Below are 21,236 nucleotides of genomic sequence, written 5' to 3'. Positions count from 1 at the left end.
GAAATTTCTCAATTTGTTTTTAGATGTGCTTTAAAATGTCACTGCTCACCAAACTCTCTATATTTTTTATTTAGTTTTGTTCTCTTTTAAAAAATATATTCAAGAATATGTGAATTTATAATATGAGATTTTACCTTACTATGGGTAGAAAAATATTGCCTAGGCCACACAGCTCCGATACCTCCTGACCAACTAGACATAACATGGAATATAAAGTTTAGAAACTGTGTGATATGTTAAAATTAACTACAATCTTTTCCTCGACTTAAACCCCTTAAAATTGAAAGCTGTGTTTCTTGTCACTACAGGAACTATGATGACAGCTATATATTTTTTACAGTGGGCTCTGTGTCAGTCCCAGATAAGGGCTGAAATGAATTATGCTATCAACATATCGGGTTCCGTGAACCTGTTGCCTGAAATGTAATGTGCACTTTAGATCTATGAACTTCAAAGAGGCTGTTTGTCTTATCACACAGCTGCACCACAACATCTTTGTAGAGGCTATAAAAGTTTTGCAGTCGTGGAAAGTAACTGAAGTACTGCACTTACATACACATTTAAGGTACTTTCATTTTAAGTTACTTTAAACTTCTACTCCACTTTTCTATCTATCTATCTATCTATCTATCTATCTATCTATCTATCTATCTATCTATCTATCTATCTATCATTTACAAAATAATCCAAACCATGTGTTCATTTTGAAAAAAAACTTTTACTTGAAATATCAACATTTTCTCAGAAAGTATAAATAATGATTTATGATTGATTTCAATTTTTATACAAAAATAATACATTAGGAGGAGAAAAAAAAATCATGTCCTGTCACACAAGTAAGAGTGCCCTCTGATCAGATGGCAGTAGATGTGCCTACAATAACAGTCACAGACCAACCAACATAATAATAACAAATGTAATGACCTAATATTGAACAGGAGACTGGATCTGACACACTGGCGATACGCAGGGTTTGATAGTCGACATTGCTTTTTTTGTCTCGTAGAAACATGGGTAGTACAGTGATGATGTAATGCTGCCATATTTGGTCCCCAACTCGACCTTTCTCACCCAGCAAAGTCAAAGTATAAGTGAAACTGGAACTGTGTGAGGGCGTCTGTGCCCACAGCAGCTACTCCTTTCCCCAACAGCTCTCAGTCTTTGTGGATTCCTTCATGATTACAGCAGCTGCTGTCACAACACCGCCGTCTTTCATGTCTCTCTCCTGCACAAAATACCAGACTAAGATGATTGTTTTGTTTCTGAATACTTGTCAATATTTTCATTCTAACCACCCCCAGGGGGTCCTGACTTATGATGAGGAGTTATTAACAATATTTGTCCTATTTGGTATCTCTTCACATTGAGGCAGGAAGTGGGAGAAGGAGGAGGAGGGTGAGTCCCATTCCTGAAATTCACCTGAACCTGTGTGCAAACAACATGGAGGGGAAGGGCCACAGTTAAAGTGTGTGTCAGCCCTCCCTGCGTAGACATTGCAGGCTGACTCTTATTCTTTGGCATATTTGTCACATCCATCTGCTTTTGTGTTATTTTAAAGGCAGCTTTATCAACAGCAACTCCAGTATATATACCTATATAGCACATCTATATATATATACCTATTGGTGACTTCATTGATAGTGCATATTCATTTCCAGTCTCAAGTGTGTGGAGTTCTGTGCAGAATCCAGTTATTCAAAGCATTGCATACAACTATTGACGCATTGCATAGTCCTTTCAAGATTGTCAAAGTCTTTTCAATCACAGTTTACACATTGAACAACTCCAAATGATGAATTCCTCGCATTCATCACCTGCACTAACGCTAGCACAGCAAAACTGAGCGTGAATGAATAACATGGAAGACTCCTTTAAAGCCCAGTAAGAATGTCACATACATGCACAAGATCAATACGGGGTTTTTGTGATTGTCACACAGCTCTGCTCACGTGCAAGGCAAAGTGTGGAAGGAGGCATCCAGGAACTTGTTGTGAGTCTTTCAGCCTTCACAGAGGCTGATCAGTGTCTCTGTTAGTGTCAGGGTTTCTTCATAATTCCACCTTAAATCACAGTGTAAGATGTCCCAGAGCCTTCATTCAAGTCCGTACCACAGCAGTTTGTGAGCGCTTTTTGGGTGCTTGGTTTTTGTTCCTTTGTAATGTCAGAAAAAGAGGATGACAGGGGGGATTAAAAAAACTGAATACTGTTTTCAAAGATTGTGTTAAAATCATCCTTGTTGATCATTTGTGTGCGACAGAGGGGGATCCAGTCTCCTCACTCTCAGGTGCAGTGAGGTTTTTTTTTTTCCTTTTCCCCCCTCTCTGTACCCATTTCTCAATTTCACCGCCTGGCCCACCGTCGACGCCACTCCTCTTGTTTTGTTGACTGACTCATCATCCAGCGCGCCGTTGCCGGTTATTAAGAGTTGTCATGGTTACCGCAGTGAGAGGGTGGAAAAATGTGCTCCGGTTGCTGGGCACCAAGGAAGTCAGGTGGATGCTCTCACCAAGCTTGAAGAGGACACTGAAAGGAGAAGGAGAGAAATGTGAGACAAAGTAGGCAGGTGTTACATAAAACAATAAATACAATCTGTCCAGTGACACAGGTATATGTAATGTACATCAAGGCCTCCTTAAAGTGACACATGAAACACACATAAATACCAAAACGACGAGTACATTTCATCATGGAAGGTAGCCTACTTATACTTGAGTTTTTCCATTTTATGCTACTTTATACTTCTACTGGGCTACATATATTATATGTTTTAATCCAGTATATTGATTTTACAGCTATAGAGCTGCAGCGATTAGTCAGCTAATCGATTAGTCAGTCAACAGAAAAATAATCTGCAACTTTTTGGAGAATTAGTTCATCATTTAAAGCAATTTTTTATGCAAAATTGGCAGAAAATACTCCTTTCAGCCTCAAAAATATGAATACCAGCTTTTTTCTACTTCATATCATACTAAACTGAATATTTTTGGGGTTTGAACTGACTAAAAAAGACATTTAAATACATCACTTTCTGACATGTTATGGACCAAACAATTTATTGATTGATTGAAAAAAACAATCTGCAGATTAACTAATAATGAAAATAATTATAAGTTGCAGCCCTATATGGCTATAGTTACTTTGTGCTTTTTAGATTAAGATGCAAATGCAAAATATATCACAATATACAGGTTAAACTTAGGGGCATGGTAGTGGGGGGAAAAAAGGACTGAATATGGGAGAGGGGCCCTCAAAAAGCCTGGGATGAAAAGTTTGGTTTTATTTGCAATATTTTATTTTTTAAGACATCAGCTCCATAACTAAATTAAAACTGAATGAATAAACTGTTTGAAATACCAAACTTTGTATACAAAAGAAGAAGTGGAGGCTCCCTGAGGCCCCTCTCACCCCTTGAGGGCGCAAAACAGTTTAGGCCGCCCCTGCACTACTGCAGCTAGAGCTAAGTAAATGACATGTGAAATGTGGCTGGAGCACCAACGCATGCATGGTTTTCCCCAAGAAAGGGAAATCAGGGCTCCAAAAATAAAGGGAAAAAAATCACGTGATACATGACAGAGGCATTGATCAAGAGAGGAAAGGCAGGGGGGCACACCGAGACTGCTTTTGCAAAGGGAACAGAATTTGGTGCTACGATTAATCTACAATATGTAATAAGTAAAACAGCTCCATCATAACACACAACAACATAAAATGGAGGTTACATGATTCAGTAATAAAACACTGGTAAGATCTGTTTTACTTTTGAAACTTTCAGTAGATTTAGTTGCTTTGATTTCAGGACTTTTACTTGTCATGATGTGGTACTTTTACTTAAGTAAACAATCTGAATACTTCTTCCACCACTGGTAAATACATCACCCCTGCACCTTCATATGCCACACCTGACCAAATACATTCCTCATCCCTCTTCTCCTGACTCTGTAAAGTCTTGTTTCCATTCAAATGCCCTCTCAGTCTCTCTTTTTTTAGACTGTTTGTGGAATTTATTTTTCCCCTGCCTCTCCAAGGGTGGAGGCAGGTGACCCCGGCGTGACCCTGCGGCCAGCAAACAGCCTCACCTGATAAAGCTGACCCGCAGCTAAGACTCGAGTCATTAGACGCAGAGGTGAGTTTGGAACAGGCTCAGGTATAATGGAGGGTTCTCGGTAAACAATGAGCATTATAAAGCCCGAGCGCGCTGGTCATGTCACGAGAAGAAGGCTGCCCCATCCAAATAAAGTCCTGATAAGAAAATACCTCTCTAAAGAAATGGTTTTGTGAAATGCCACCCGGTGATGATGCCAGTGGTGGAGAGTAACCACCAGTACTTTTACTCCAGTACTGTAATTTTGTATAATTTTGAGGTACTTGTGGTTTACTTTTAGTACTTTTTACTCCCATACATTTTGGAGGGAAATATTTTACTTTTAATTCCATTTTCTTTTTTTTTTTGACAGACGTGTGAGTGGCTACTTGTCATATTAAGATTTTACAGAAAGAGAACAGGAAAATGCTTCTAAAATACAATGCATTTTTACATTTTGGGAGGGACTGCTTAGCTGAAGACTTTTCTGTTTGCTGTTGCCTTTTATCAAATCAAATATTTATTAATTTCTTACACTGAACTGTGACTTTTATTCTTGCATTTTGTACCCATCTTAGTATATTTTAGGTTGTGTTATTTTCAATACTGTGGGTCTTTAATGACATTTTTAGTTGTATTCAAAAGTCCTTTTGTGATGTGTTTCTTTTGCACTCTGTCTCAATGCCTCTGATGTTTTATATAGAGCACTCCCAATTGCCTTGTTGCTGAAATGTATAAAATTAAAAATTAACTTGCCTTGCTTTGCATTAGAGCTGCAACGATTAGTAGACCTATCAGTGAGTTGATCAACAGAAGAGAAGTCAAGAAAGAATACTTAAAGAAATAGTTACAGGCTCTGAAATTTGAACATTTGCTGCTTTTCTTGGTATTATATCTTGATAAATTAATTAGTTTTGTGTTTTGGACTGTTGGCCAGACAAAACAAGACATTTGATGACGTCACCTCAGGTATTTTACAGTTTTTCTGATGTTTTAAACATTTAATTGACAAAGAAAATCAGCAGATTAACTGATAACAAAATGAATGGCCAGTTGCAGTCCTACAATGTATTGTTAAAGATTAAACCAGTGGCTCCCAACTTTTTTTTGGCTTGCGACCTTCCTTATAAAAATCAGCTCCTTGTCAAGTCAATATTTAGTTTTCATACATTGGAACGGTCGATCAAATATCTGAAACCACTTCATCTGTATTGTTCCTGCAGTATTTGAAGTATTACAGTAATTCTTGAGTATGTTATCACAAATAAGGTCTAACAGTGAAAAATAGTATTAGTTGACGTACTCAAATGACTATTTTTATTGGTATTATTTTGAGTATAAACCATCAAACTGACAAGATGATTTAAAATTTAGAAATTAATATTGAAACTTAAGTATTCTTACATTGTGTTTTTTTTACACAAGTAAAAGATCTGAGAACTTCTTCCTTCACTGGGTAAAGCTTTAATTACAACATACTTTTTTAAGTGCATTAATAAACAGCAGATTGTCCCCAACAGAGAGAGTAACACCCTGGCCAAAGTGTGCCCATATTTTGCAGCCTCAAAAAGATTTGTTATACTTCTGCCATGTATCCTCCGCAGAGGATACATGACACTCTGAGCTATCATCCCATCACCCCATCTGTCTGTCAGTAGCAGCGTGGCGGTACGAGTGCTTGGCTACAGCGTGGGAAATTGAGCGTGTGAAAGCACCGTGGACAACATTTCAGGCTAGAGCGATCACCGAGAGCAGGGAGAAGTAGGAAAGAGGAAGAGGTGTAATTACCAAAAAAGAAAAAAAAAAAAAACTCCACCCCCCACCCAGCCCATCTCATCTCCAGCCTCACTGTAGCATGGAGGAAAGTAGCAGCACACAAGGCCTGAGAACTTTGATTAACAGCGGGGCTCATTTCCTGATCGCAGAGGCAACTCTCACCAGTGAAAGGAGGCAGCATTAATCAAGAGGCGTTCAGGCTGAGGGAACAGGTGATTGATTAGACGCCTGTTTAAGAGGAAATAGGAATTCTGAGGAGTATACTATCCATATATCTGTCTCATCTATGACTTTGGAGCCAAATGAAAGCATTTGAACATCAGCAGCAGCCCCAGACAAAAACTTTGAACAGTAAAAGAAGCAGTGTGCTACTTAAATGATTTGTGTGCAATTTTGGTGATTTTACTCATTTAAACTACGTGACTGAACTGATAAAATTGTATTTACCCAGGAGAGACCCCCGAGTTGCACCATCTTGTTTACAGGAGCGTCCTAATGTGACAGGAATTAAACAAGTCAACACACAATCATAACACACACACACACACACTTCTCCCTGTCATGATGTAGATCCTGCTGTTAAGTGTGCGCTTTTGATTGTGTCTTTTCTCTCAAACAGAGCAGAGTGAGGGTGATTTGTGTGTATCAATAGGTGAGGAGTGAGCTAATCAAAATGTTACAGTACTTCTGAAAATTGAGATCTGATGAAAAGGTCATGATCCCTGTTGCAAATTGTAAGAATTACAACAAAAGCTGCAGTAACAACTCAGATTTACTGCTGATTCTCATGCAAACGCCCCCACACTGATCACAGACTTCGAGTTTTTCACTCTAAAACACACAGTGGCAGGCAGACAGAGGTGAGAACATGCATCTTGGTGTGGCCTCTGTGATGTGATATGATGTGACAGAGTAAGGACTGACCGTCTTGCTCGAGGACATGGAGCTGATGGTGCTGATGCTGTTGGCGTCTGTGACCACCATGGCCGAGGGGAAACGTGACGGGTGGGAATATTGCGGGGGCTCTTGCTTGTGAGGATACACTGCAAAGGAAAGACAGACAAATAATTAGATTTCAACAGTGGAACGTGGTTTTTTTTTTGAAACAGGAAAAAAAACAATGTTTTTGTTAAATAACGAGGGTTAGTTACTGAAGATGCTAAAGTCGCAAGAGAAGTTCTGATCTAAAATCTAGAATTTGTGAGTGAAGTTTCACTTTATCTTTCTGCTTTTACTGTAATATTGAGAGACAGATTAGAAAGTGGCAAAAGATTTGACTGCTCTCATCATTTGGGCCAAGATGCATCCATGCATGACTCCAAAATCAGATTTTGGGTAACAAAATCAAACCTATTAGATCATAATAGGTTGTTTTGTTAGGCTTTATTTCTTAAACTTCTTACGCATTTTAGCTTTCAGTGCTTGAGAACTTTGCACCACATTATCTGTCCAGCTGTTATAACTCACTGGTTACCAAGCTTGAGACCCCTAAAAGGTACATTTTATTTATTTTTTTATTCATTTTTTCCTTGGGAAATACTGGACAGTTTTAGCTTTTCGGCCCTCAAAAATTGTTGTGGTAAGCAAATTAAAAAAGATAAATCACCTTTATAACTGCTCACACAGATGGTATACCAGGGATACTTAACTTGCTTTGCCTGGGGACGACTTTTGCAAAATGACAAAAGACCAAGGGCCAATTAATAAATGAACAATAATATTTATCAGCCTTTATAATGAATGAATTGCCTGTTTTAAAGCTTTTGACATTCGCTGTCCTTATTCATCTTTGCGAAAAGGCAAATCCAGTCAGAGCAGCCCTGCACTGGTAAAGTGTGAGCAGGACCATTTCTAGGATTTAAGGAAATTTGGGGCATAGTGCAAACCTCTGTTGAGGAGTCCGGCGGCTCAAACGCCTAGCACTTTTTTGGGGGGGTTTATTTAAATGCTTCTTTTTATGCACCCTGGCACCTTAATCGCATTCAAATAAATAAAAAAAACCTAGTGTGTATCAATTTATTTTTATTGTGAATTAGAAAATGGTTGGTGGATCAGCCAACACGTGGGCCACAAGTTAAGGTTCACTGCTTTATAGCTTTTAAAGCAACACAAGCCAAATAGGTTGGTGATATAACTGATACAACATGGCTCAAGGCTTGTGTACAAAGAAGCTGAGCGTAGAACTGAGTGTTACTGACTGTGCGAGTGTGTGACAGTAGCCATGAACGGCTGCTGGCTCATGTGGCTGGGGGACTGCTGCATCAGGCTCTGCTGGTGGGGGCTGTGGAGCTGCTGGGAAAACTGCACCGGTTGCAGCGCTGCAAGGCTGCCCGCCACGCTGTTGATCACTGGCACTGTCTGAGATTGCGATGTGTTTAAACCTAATGAGACACAGAGAAACCTTAGTCAAACTATACCATGATGAAATAAATTCAATGACTTTTTTTCCAGGAGGGACAGAAGACTTACTCTGTGCTATGGCCATGACTCCAGTTAGGGGCATGATGAGGTTCTGTGTCTGCTGGTGGCCGTGATGGGAACTGTGGATGTTGGTCAGTGTGCTAACTGGAGGAAGTCCTCCACCTGAACCTGAAATCTGGGGAAAGAAGAAGGAAATCAGCAAAGTGAAATTACTGATTTAATGCTGGAATATCTTTTATAACAGACTACAACATCGTAAGTTATGAGAACTTTGACTGTCTGCTGTGTAAATTCCCATGAATGTATTTTCAAAGTAAAACAGATGTTGGCTGCAAAACAAACAAAAGACATAAATGCTGACTTAGTTCAGATTCTTTTGTATGACACTGTGCTTGTGTAACTCCACTTGTACACAGCACACAGGCAAATACTGATTAAACACAAAAGGTGCAGAAATAAATCGTCCTAAAAATGCAGCTAGAAGACATGAGTTTGTGAAGCACACTGACAGTGTTTGTAACTGCATGTTGATTCATACAAATGCTTACGCACGTATTTGCTAAATAAACAGCATTTATAGTATCAGCTATCTGGATGGAGATCCTCCCACTCGGTGGGGCTGCAACTATTTGACTACTGCCAGCTGCCCACAGTGGGCAGACCGGTCAAACACACATCTGCCGATAAGAAACTGTCAGCTCTGACCTGCTGCACTCTACACTGCCTGCCCTCGACGTGGTCATTTCCCATAATGCCGCTCCAAAAGGCAGAAGTATTTTGAACTGACAGGGAAGTTAGTGAACTACATGCAGCTGCTTAACTTTATATTTTATGTCATCTTGGACAACAGAAGTAGTTCAAATGGTAGAATTTAGGGTTGTTGGCATTTTTTTTATACCAAAATAGTATACAATTTCCAGCAAATCACATATATCAAAAGTATTGCACCACCACTCAAACGCTATAGATCCATGCACAGGTTTCCTTGTCACTGATCAAATATTGGACGAGGGCAGAAGGGAGAAACTCTGAGGTAGACACACAAAAAAAATCTGCTACAATCAAATGTTGGCGTCATTTCTTTGACAGAACAAGCAGCGCTCCACCTGTGGCTCCTCTTTGCGAGGCATTTAATCAATAAGAGCATAATGTTTCTTTGTCAGGTTTATTGGCTGAGCGACATACATGCCTGGTACACTCTGGTGAAGGTTGCGTGCTACTCCAGCCATGGCCTGCCACCCCAGCTCCACCTTCCAAACAGAGCAGCACAATGTGCTAATTGTTGGCTCTTGCCCATGGGTCCATGGGAGAGGAGGTTCAGGAACCTGCTTTGTACGTTTATGCTAAGCGCAGGCTGGGTCTTATCTAATCTGAGGCCATGAGGGCCCAGGTGTGTTCACTCACCATCTTGGCGTCAGGTGACAGCAGATTGTGGCTGTGGTCCAATCCTCCCGGAGACACCTGCTGGAGCACTGACTGGCTGGTCGCCATCGCGTTGCTACTGTGGTGACTGATGGCCGTGGAGGAGGTGACCTCACCGGGGCCTTGGCTGTAACGCACTGACAGAGAGGGAGAGAGACAGTTAGTTTCACTTGCGGTGTCCTACAACTAAAACAGTTAAGTAGGGCAGAGAGATAGCAGCGCAGTCCTCATTCTGTGCTGAGAAACGACGCTGTCTCCCCAACCAACCTGCTCTTTGACTCAGACAGGGGAGGACAGAGCAAACAAACACACTGATCCGTCTGCTGCTATCTGCGTAGCTCAGCCAAGGCCATTCACTGTGTTCACTCATTCACAACAGCAGAACTCCCGTCTGATTAGCACACAAATCCTAATGATAATGTTCGTAATTACATCAGTCTGAAGCTTCATTAGTACCAACAACAAAATGTAATTAGAAGAAATATCTGTACGTAGAAATTTACGTACTCTTTCTGCAGATAAACAGCCCCTGTGAGTGTTATAGCATTGTCAGATTTTTACTACTGATACATCAGTGTGTAAGCAGCATTTTACTGTTGATAAACAGTTGGTAGTTTAGTCCAGTGTTTTCCAACCTAGAGGTAAGACTCTCTCCAAAGGGTCACAACAGTGGTGGATTTTCCTGCAGGTGACATAGGTGGCCACCATGTAACATGTAAATTTCCTTTTAATTTAATTCAATTTCATTTAATTTAATTTCATTTTTTTTTAAAGTTTTAATGTTTTTTTATGATTTTTTATTTTATTTTATCTTATTTTATTTTATTTTGTTTTGTTTTGTTGTTTATTTTATTTTATTTTATTTTATTTTATTTTATTTTATTTTTCTTTGGGTGGGGTGGCAGGGGAAGTTCCCTAGGGTGCCAAACGTGCTAGGTCTGGCAGTTTGCTACTTACATTTATTTGGGGAAATATTGGATAAATGTACCTCTTCCAGCCTAAATTAAACAATCAGAGAAGTGTATTTCATAAGCTTATTATATGTCTTCTGTTGGGTTTTTTTTTCCATATAAAATCTTTTAAAACATTATTTTCCTCTCTGACATGTAGACGAGTATAAGTATGAAGTGGCAGTAAATGGAAAATGCGGTACTTAAAACATTCTACTCAAATACAGTGCTTGAGTAAATGTACTTTTTGTCCACATATTCACAGTGAAGTTGAAATGAAAATGCAATTCTTAATCCTGTGTCTAGACTTCTTGTTGTCTCTCACTGGAGGCCCAGAGGAATGCTTCACCCCACCAGCACCGACAATCAAATGCCTGTTTGCTGATGCAGGTCCCCTCTGATACCAACAGAGTAAACATTACACAATTACAAGCAATGTCAAACACATTCTTATCCTGTGGTCTCAGCCTCACACAGACACAGAGAGCGTCCCTCCCTCAGTGACAGTGTAGAGACAGACTCTGTTTGCACTCAGATCTCCCATCTTCCCCGAGCCCTCCGTCCCTGACCCAGGTGTGACAGCCTGAATGCTCTGCCGAAGTCGGTCACACATGACAGGAGGCATTGATATACAGCCGTTTTAAGATAAAAGAGGGAGAGGCGCTGACGCTAAATGAGACCAACGAGGAGGGCATTGATTTCTTGTCGCTGCTGGAACCTGGAACAGGATGTGCTTGTAGATGTGAATGTTTGCTTCAGGTATCAGGGAACAACTGGGCATCATTTGTATATCCTGAAGTCCTGCAAAATCTTTGAGTTGATGTGTGCAGATTCACATGTATCCCAGCAGTAATCGTAATAATATTGTAACAATGTCATACATTTAAGGCAATAGTTTGAAACTTTTTAAGAGTTAGCTGAGAACACTGATACCACTCTCGAAGCTATAACCAGAAGCCGGCTATCTTAGCTAAGCATAAAGATTACAAACAAGTAACAAAATTCACTTACCAGCATTAACAAACAAGACATTACATGTTACCCTACCTAGTGAGTGTTAGAGATGCTGGTAACTTTAGGCAGATTTTTTTGCATTTGGACAAAGCCACACTAGCTGGTTCCCCCTGTCTCCAGTTTTTATGCTAAACTACGTGATCTGTCTTTACGCTCCAGCTTTACATTTAAGGGTCCTGACATACCAAGCTGTGTCAGCTGTCAATAAATGTTGAGCTGTCAGTGAGTGACTGTCGCCCTAGTTTGTACACCCTTCATCGTTGGCACTAGTCGGTCTTTGTCGGTTGTTTTTCAGCTGATTCAGCATGTCGGCATCAGACCAGCGGAGCCCAGTGGAGCATGAAATCACTCTTATTGGTAGTTCAGCTCAGCGCACAAGGAGAGAAACAGAAGTGAGGAGAGCGAACAAACGACTAGTTAAGAGGGTGTGAGATTGAAATAGGTAGGTAGGTAAGATTTTTCTATTTTAGTCATGGAGCTCTTTAGCAGAAACTGTTCGTACGGTAGATATCATTTGTTCTTTCAACATCTGGTTGTGTTGTTAATGTGCTAACTGGCTAACTAGTATCTTGATTCCATCCTGTCAGTCTTCCTATTTCCCTTTTTGAATGATGAATACAGACTGCCGCCGCTTGCTGCTATGAAGACTTAATTCCTCTCACGTACGTGCTAGTTTGCCATTGACTGTAGTCACTGAGGTGCATTCAAGCATAATTTTTTGGCCAAGACACAGAGGACATGAGGTGACCAGCCTGTTCTCACTCTCAACTTGTCAAATACCGCTGCTTTGTCAGTGATTTTGGCATATGAAAAGCACCAGGCGCATCAGTTTTAAAGGCAGCATGCAACAAAGTAGTCAAATACTGTTGCTTTGTAAGTGGACCTCAGCCTCAGACATAGACGCAGTATGATACACACCAGTCGGTGGCGGTTTGTTGCGCTGCTGGCAACTATCGCAATATAAAGGAATGAGAAAGTCCATGTAGAGCAGGTGGGAGGCCAGTTGGATGGGTCAAACAAACTCTGGACTTTCACCTGGTAGCCTGCCGTTTGGTTCCTGTGTGCGTTTTAAGATAAACCATGATGTTTTTTTTTAATCCTATCCACATGCTTTTGTTGCCTAATCCTAAAATCAACCTAAAATTGAATTATTTTACCCACATTGTAAGTTAATTTTGAAAAAGACTTCATGCATGTAACAAACAGAAACTGTACCTTTCCGGTGAAGAGGGAAGTGTATTTTGAGAACATTTCACTGCATGTGACAAGCGTAAATTGACATGTCGTCTGTAAACATCCAAAACAAAGGCAGGAGGGTATCCCAGTGTGTCACATTTTGATGTGTGTAGCTACTGATGACATTTGACAAATTGGGATTAGAGCATGTAGAAGGTGACACAACAGTTGGCCTTTGTTGCCACTGGTTTGGTGTGTCTGGGTCTTAATGCACAGACATGAGAGTGGAATTAATCTTCAATTTACTCTCAGCAAGAAGCAAACAAGCATATTTCCCATAATGCTGAACTATTCCTTTAACTACAGACACTTAAAATACAGACACCGCCATGTCTGAGGCCACAGTGCCATATTTCATCCTTGAAACTACCTGTCGTCCATTTTGTTCAGCCCACAGACTTCATATTGTCTTCAGCAACATACTAGCAACCCCACAACACTCCACCGTGCCTTGTAAACACTGCCGCAGAACAATAAAGCACTCCATTGGACTCATGACCCCCATTGCCACAGAATAGAGGAGGACTCATAAAAAGGCAGTTATCTCGGTGCTGGGTGACCTCTTAAAGTGTCAGAGAGAGAAAAGGATGCTATTCAGGCCAGTTTTGTTTCTTTGGGTTTGGCAGTAATTCTAGCTGCAGGGAACCTCGGAGTAAGTAAGGAGGACTTCCACGATCTGAACGAAGAGACTCTGAGTTTCTTGAAAGAAGGTTTTCTACAGACACTTACTAATCCTGCTAGGGGATTCTGTAAAACTGAATCCAGCAAGATGGGACAATGCATGAAAAACGGAGGCATCCTTTAGGAGAGCAGGGGGAGGGCGAGAACCTCAGAAGGGGAGTGGTGGCAAGGATCTTCAGCAAGTTTAAAAGGCTCTAGCTCCCTGTGTGACCCATGTAATATCAAAGCATGCCTCCCCAACCCCAGGCAGTGCTCATTGTAGTGCCGCTGCATATGACAGACCTCCTGGGTCTCTGCAGGACGTATCCAGTCCCTGCTTTGTGGCTCACTGGGAGACACAGAGCAGTGGAAAGTGCAGAGCTAGGCCATCCTTTTCTGTGTGTGTCTTGTTTCAAGCTAGCCTGAGGTGACGGAAAGCAACACAGCCCACGGATAATCCCCCCCACTGCTGTGTCTGATCAGGAACTTCTGAGTTTGCTAGTTTTGTAACATGCAGAACGATGCAGCTCAGCTTACACGGCAATGATACAGTTTTATGGTGACTTCAGCTGCCAAATGAACAGTAGCTGAATAAGAATTTATCTAAAAATAAATCATTACAAGTAAAAGTCCTTCATTTAAAACCTTATGCAACTAAAAGTACTGGCAAAATGTACTTTAAGTGTCAAAAGTAAAAGTACTTGTCAAGCAGATAAACGACCCTTGTGACTGAAGTATTAGACGAGATTGTTACTGATGTGCCAATGTGTAGGCAGCATCTTACTGTTGTAGCTAGTTTAGGTAGTTTAGTGCAGTGGTTCTTAATTTAGGGGTCGGTCCCCTCCAAAGGGTCACAACATAAATCTGTAGGTTTGTGAGATGATTAGTGGGGCAGGAAAGACGAAATAATAAAGCTCTGCAACAGGGAGTTGTATTCATTTGCTGTGCACCGAATCGCAATATTTGTTTTCAGTAACTTCCAGGTAGAAAACCTCTGCGTCATGAACATGAAATGAAATGGCAATGAGCAAACACTGCCTCAATAGCTTACTGTTTAGCCACCTAATAAAAGGCCCACCCCAAAAAATTTGTATCACTTTCAGCGTATGTTATATTCAGAATATCTTCAGTGCTTTACCTTGCTGATAGGCAGTGATTTCTGACAGTGAATTTAAGCTGTTATATTAAAGCCAACAGACTCTATTGACAAAAATTGTCATTTTAGAATACAGGAGTTGCTGGTCTACCACTGCCTCGATTGGTAAGTGTGTAAGGTCAAACTGAGCTTCTGTATCAGTAGATTTGGTTTATCAAAGATGCTACGAAAGCAGCACAGTACATAACATAAGCATAGCAGAAATGTTAGATATGTCGGACCACCGTTTTTAACTATATATCTTTAAACATTACAGTTACAGGTGAAGAAATGACGAGGGAATTAAACAAGTTTGCCAATATACACATCTCTGAAATTCAAAACAACTGCCACTTGTCTATCCGGAAGTGTTAGCGCAACGTCATTGGCATTCATTTTTTCATTTGTCTTGTTTGTGAAATACTGGAGAGTTTAGAGGGGAAAAGTATTTTTGGTGGAGCAGCTCATAGACATCTGAAAATTGACAAGGGGCCCCGACCACACACTGATTGTTCACTGATTGATCAAGCATCTTGAGTCAGTGGTTTAATCTGTAACAATGTGTCGTTTTCTGTTTGGTTATCATATTTAATGTAAAATCTGAATCTGAAAAGGTCTTTAATAAAGTGCAGCAAAAATACAACATTTTCTCAACCTATTCTTTAGAATATTGTTGTATGAGAAAATCTATTGACTCTAAACACACAGTTGTAAGTTATGACTCAGTCTACGAATTTATAACATTAACTAACTTGTTAGCACAGATTAATGCTTAATAGTAAAATGGCCTGAATAAGACGGATTACTTGAGCTCAGTAAACGTAATTAGTGGATGAACGGTGAGTAAATATTACATAGAAAAACACAGGTGTGTGCGCACATATGCCTGCTGGCCAACTATGTAATCTGCCTGAGATCAGTTCCATTTCTGAAAGTAAAAAAGGTCACCACCAAAACTGCACGTCACACTGTTTGACTGTCTATCCAGTTGTGACCGACTGTTCAATGAACTGAAGCAGAATCAATAAAAACTCCCAAAGTCAGAGGAGTTCCTTTGATCTGACCCTGCAGTGACCTTTCTCGTATGACTGAAGGTGTGGCGATTGAAGGTTTAAGGAGGGGGGTGACCAGCTTTCTCTGTAGGCGAAGAAGGGGTCATCAGTCCTGTCTGGCCAGAAAAGAGCCAATACCCCAGTGGACAGCTCCTGCTGCTCCAAGTCTGCACCCAGCCTCAGCAACTATACCAGAGCCCATAAAGATGAGGGGGGAGGCTTTAAAATCAGTTCTCCTCAAGGCCCAGCAGAGATAAATGAACCTAGGTTACAGTCACTGCAGTCTTCTAATACACCACAGACAATGGGACCCCCTGCTGAGGGAGAGTATAGAGTGTAGAAGTCAGAGAAGCCCCTTATCAAAGGCCTGGGAGATGTAGTAGCAAAGGATTTTAATTGTCCATTAAGCATGCATAATACAGGCCGTGCCCTAGCAACGCAATGAGACGCCCCGTTGAGATATTATTGTCAGGCCAGGGGCTGACACTGAAAAACAGCTGATGCTGTCGGCAGGATGCCAGCAGGACACCTTGTAAGCAGCCAGCTGAGGGTTTTTTTTTTTCTCTTTTCAGAGGAGCAAAGTGTTTTCCGCCATGCACCGACCCTTCACTTCTGCATCCTTATCGCTGACCTCTCTGGCTTGGCAACCTGAGTTCAATGCCTGGTCAGGTGTTCTGAGCAACAACAACACAAAAACCTCAAGCAAACAGACAATCACCAAAGGTAAAAGAGCAAGCCAAAGCAAACAGTTTGTTTTCCCTTCAAAGCTTGCCTCGTGTTCGAACACGAGGGGACAACAATGGGCTCCGAGAGAGACTCTCAAATCACAGTTTTATGGAGGGTGAGTGATGGCACGGAGGATAATGCTCCGTGAGGCCTATCAGCTTTGTTTTTATGTCGTATACACCAGGTAGACTCAGTCAATACTAATTACTCCAAATGCAAACATCAGGTCAGGGTGAAATGGTCAGAGCAATAACGCACAGCGGTTCCTTGTTTTGGAGACTCTCTGAGTGGAGTCATTAGCAACCTGCATGGGAGGAGGAAATGTGGAAATGACGGCGTTATGTCGAGGTAATCTGGATGTGTCTGTCCCCCTCCCTGACCCTGGCCTGACCCTGGCCTGACAGGATTGCTGCCCTTTGTGTCATGCTTCTCCATGCTGACTTTGGAGTGGAGATTGCAGGTACAATGTGGATTGTTCTCAGTGTGTTTTCAAAGATCAGAATAACAATAGCATTTGCTCAGCTCACTCACACTCATTGATCACTTGTTCCCTCTTTCTCTGCCCCTCTGATCACATCAACTGTGCTTCAAACCTCTGATGGCATTTTCACACCGAAGAAAACTAAATCATGCACTTTTTTTTTTTTTACAATATTAACTAAAATTTGGGACCAAAGAACAAAACTTTCCTCTAAGTTAGTGTATATTTCCTCGGGCCCTCTGTGTCACTTGTGTGGAATGTTTAAGCCTACGCAATGAATCTGCACACATGACATTTGAAGGGGAATGCCACCAATTTTACACATTAAAGTCAATCTATAGGTCTTGGAATTAATGTGCATTATGGGTAATGTAGGCACCAGGTTTTGACAAAGACGATGTCACTTGTTCTGCTGCATCAGTTTTTAGACTTTTCTTTTTAGATGGCCTGACAGTGTTATGAGAGTGCAATGCTAAATTGGTAGAGTAAAGGAAAATCATGACACATCCTGTCTGCTCTCTGTGATGCTGAACTGCATGCAAAGAAAAGCCACCTGGCATCTTACTGGGAGGTGAAGCGCTGTTATGATGTGGCGAGCTGTGTGACAGCAGAGGGTTCATGCTGTGTGGCGGTACGTTGATGGCGTCCAGGGCCAACTTCTGCCTGAAGGCTTCCTCTTTACGTCGGTTGGCAAACCAGTTATAGACTCGCACTTCAGTGACCAGATTAGAGCCGAGGCCCTGAGCTTTGGAAGGGGAGACGCCTCTCTGGAGACACTCGGCTCTGCAGGAGACATATGTGGGTTGGCATTGTTTGGATAAGATTAATGTGAGAGAGTAGAGGAAGGTGTCATGTTTATCTACCTGTTGCACTCTTCTACCAAAGCTTCCCTCTCCTCCTTGCTGGGGTTCTTCTGCCGTTCATAGGCCTGGTACAGGATTTGCTGGGATGCAGGACCCCATTTGAAACGGTTACGTCTCATTTTCTTGCAGGAGGGTTCACTGCCGACCTCGTCACCAGGCTGGCCCATGCCCTGACTGGTTGGGTTGTACTCTGGGAAAAAAAACATCGGATCCTGATTGCCTTTGTCTGTCATGTTGCTGCCAGAGCCTTGCACTGCCTGGTTGAACTCTGCAAAACAAGGAGAGGTTCATTCAACAAAACACGGTGTTTTCTTTGATTGCAAAAATACAGGAGAAGACATTTGTAAAAGGAGAAGTTAGTCAGACACATGAAAGTGGTGTTTTCAATCCATAAATAAAATTCCTCTTCTGATGCATTATGACAAACTGCAATGGGATTTAGCACAGGCCTGTTGCTAGGTGCATGTATGTGTCATCCAGCATGTGTATGTCAACTCAACTTGATATCCCCACAGGTTTGAAACCCAAATAAATCGCTGTGCTGCTGCAAACTACTGTACATACAAGCCTGGGCAAAGCTGTGAGAAACTCAAATATTAACTTACGTCGGAGAATTTCCCGCTGTTTCCTGACATACCAGGTGTAGAGGGCCGCTCGCTTCTGTGTTTTCATGGGCGTGCCTTTGTTGAGGTGCTGGGAGAGGTGAGACTGGTTAAGCCCCGTGACATCCACCACCTCCCTTTGGGGGATGTTGTGCTGTTGCATGTAACCTTTGATCATGCGGGCAGCACGCCATGGATCCTCTCTGGGTTCAGATAAAACACAGGAGCAGAAAACACTCATTTCACCACTGAACTTCGTGTGACTCTCACAGGGAAGTGGTAAAGAGCAAAACCAGCTTTAATCACATTTAAAGGCTGAAATAATGTTGTTTGGTCAATGTCAAGCTGTCAGAAAATGTAAATACGTCATGAAATGCCTCGTGTGAAGGGGAAACTTTGGTAGTTTTGTTGTTTTGTTTTGAAAGTTGTTTATTCATACCTAATTAAATCTACAGATATAGAAATGCTCTAATCACACACACACATATGGGCTTGTTCCTGTTCTTCAGCTTCACTGTTTTTCAAGGCCTCAAGTTTAAAGGGTAACAAGTCCCTTTACTGACGACATGTTTATCATTGTGTTCAATAGGCTGTAAATATTTTCAAAGGTTAGTTCAAGTGGATTGAGGCAGGTTGAGAAACTTGGACTTAGTGTTTCAGCCTGGAAACAGTTAGATTAGGTTTGTGTAAATTTAAAGGATGCAAATCTAAATTAAAAAGATCCCAAAAACTGTGAAATAATTTGTAATTATAATCGAGTAGTTTTTACTTTTCAGTCTCCATATACATATATATATATATATATATGCCTATTTGTAGGCTATACATAAATATAAATGAAAATTTATAAATATCATCTAAGGTCAGGGTTACTTGTTGTCTGTAAAATGAATGATATAAAGAGGTTAATTTAACAGAAAGGCAAAATTCAGCAAAAAGAAAGATTTTTTTTCTTTGATTCCAAATACAAGTTTAGTATTAAAAACATGGTCTTACCTGTAGACTTAACTTCTCCATTATTAGTCAATTTTTGGCAGCAGTTTTAAAGTGTAACAAAAACTACACGGAGGTAAAACGCAGCCTAATCCTACAGTCCGAGATTAGCGGGCCCAGTCACACTGACATCGGTAATTATAGCAAATCTACACACGTCTGTTTGTTTTGGAGAATGTGAAGGCCTACATCTAAGTCTGCGGGTTAAGTGGGAGATGTTAGTTTATAACTTTTGACAATGAATAACCAGATCTCCATTCACTCTAATCACACGCCACTGTGTATCTTTCAGTTGATGATTTATAGAATAAAATTAATAATAACTTAACTACACGTGGTTAGTTTTGATATTCTTCCGGTCCGTGTTGGAGCCTCAGATATTAGTGTTACAGTAAATCAAGTGGTCTGAATGGAGATAATTAGAAATAAATGAGTTCATAAAGGGGTTAAGGATGTCCAATTAGGATTTTCTTTATGTCATGATGAGTTTACTGACACATAAATAAATGGAAAAGTTAAAATTGTTTTATTTTAATTAAATTTAAATGTATTATTAATATTAATATTAATAATACGCATGTTTTATTATATTTCCCAAGCTTATTTTTCAAATAAATTCACAGCCAGACTTGCTTGGATTCACTTTCTCTCCATGTCGGATTTTTATCATGAAGAGGTGGAGTGTATAGTTAATAATAAATAGGATCTAAGTTCAGCTGATATTTTGCAAAGGTAAAGAAATAATAATCCATGTGGATAATTAGTAACCAGAATGTGAAAACAGAGCCGTGGCGGGTTATTTTAAAATTGTAAACACAGAGGGGAAAGGACTTTTGGTATATGAAGGGCCATTTTTTAAAAATGTGTGCGTCATTTTCTACCTTTCACACGTAAAAAATAAAATAATTTAAAGTGCGCTATAATAAACAAAATAAACCCATATAAGCGCTTATTTTCACATTTTTCTTCAGCCCTTCAACTTGCGATTTAACTTACTTTTAACTAGTTTTTACACCTCTGTAAAAAAGTTGGATAACTTACGCCAACATGCGCTCCACCTCCGCCCTCTGCTCGGCGGCCTCCTCCGTGTTGAGCGACTGGAGCTCCTTCAGTATCGGCGGGGTGTCGTAGTCGTCCCCGTCTTCGGAGCCCTCATCCCCGGACAGCTTGCCCTTGCTGTGGCCGTTGGTGAGCGTGTGGAAGACGGGTTTCGAGTCGGTGTCCGCCCCGTTCATCTTGCCGCTCTGAGGCGGAGCGGGGGACATGGGCAGGCTCTCCAGTTTTACTCCAAAGCCCGTCGGGCTGGGGTCCATATCATCCAGGGCCTGGATCAGAACATCTTTGGTAACTCCTGAGTCCAGCAGGGCGCTGAGGAGCTCCTGCTGCAGGGATGTCAGCTTGGATACCATTTTAGAAAACATTAAAAACACAACATAGGCCTGCTGTGTGCGCGCGCTGCAGCAGATGGGAAAAGACAGGACGCAGAAGGGTGTGATAAAAAAGTAAAAGATAAAGTTCCCTTCTTCCTCTCTGCTCCAGTGTGGTGGGGAGTTTGCGGCTGCTGACACCTGCTCCGAGAAGCTGCTTCACTTCCCTGTTGAAGGGGAGGATGGAGCTACTTTGTCATGATGCTTTCTGAGTGCAGGGGGATATAAAACGTGGTAATGAGTGGGCCGGCTGATGGGAGCCTTATGTAAATCCACTGAATAAGGCCCGCTCTGGGCCGAGGTAGACATGTGTTTACTCTGCTGCACTGCTGCTTTTATTGGCTCCCCTTATCAGCAAAACTTTCATGGACTTTGGACCCTGTTGTATACGCCATAA

The 21,236-nt window shown here is 41.2% G+C and overlaps 1 protein-coding gene across 1 annotated transcript; it reads right to left on the bottom strand.

Moving 5' to 3' along the window:
- Window positions 1–707: 707 nt before the first annotated feature.
- hnf1ba (HNF1 homeobox Ba) lies at window positions 708–21,140 on the bottom strand. The gene is made up of 10 exons (XM_049576230.1): window positions 20,454–21,140; window positions 18,423–18,622; window positions 17,818–18,085; window positions 17,520–17,737; window positions 9,683–9,837; window positions 8,327–8,453; window positions 8,056–8,238; window positions 6,782–6,900; window positions 6,305–6,349; window positions 708–2,523 (listed from the first exon to the last, which is right to left on the bottom strand). Exons 1-10 carry the CDS (start codon window positions 20,831–20,833, stop codon window positions 2,503–2,505), a joined length of 1,716 nt encoding a protein of 571 aa, XP_049432187.1. The 5' UTR covers window positions 20,834–21,140; the 3' UTR covers window positions 708–2,502.
- Window positions 21,141–21,236: the final 96 nt, after the last annotated feature.

This window comes from Epinephelus fuscoguttatus, linkage group LG5 (genome assembly GCF_011397635.1).
Source record: "Epinephelus fuscoguttatus linkage group LG5, E.fuscoguttatus.final_Chr_v1".
Classification (NCBI taxonomy): domain Eukaryota; kingdom Metazoa; phylum Chordata; class Actinopteri; order Perciformes; family Serranidae; genus Epinephelus; species Epinephelus fuscoguttatus.
The sequence above is the reverse complement of the archived record's forward strand: the minus strand, read 5'-3'. Positions and strand labels throughout refer to the sequence as shown.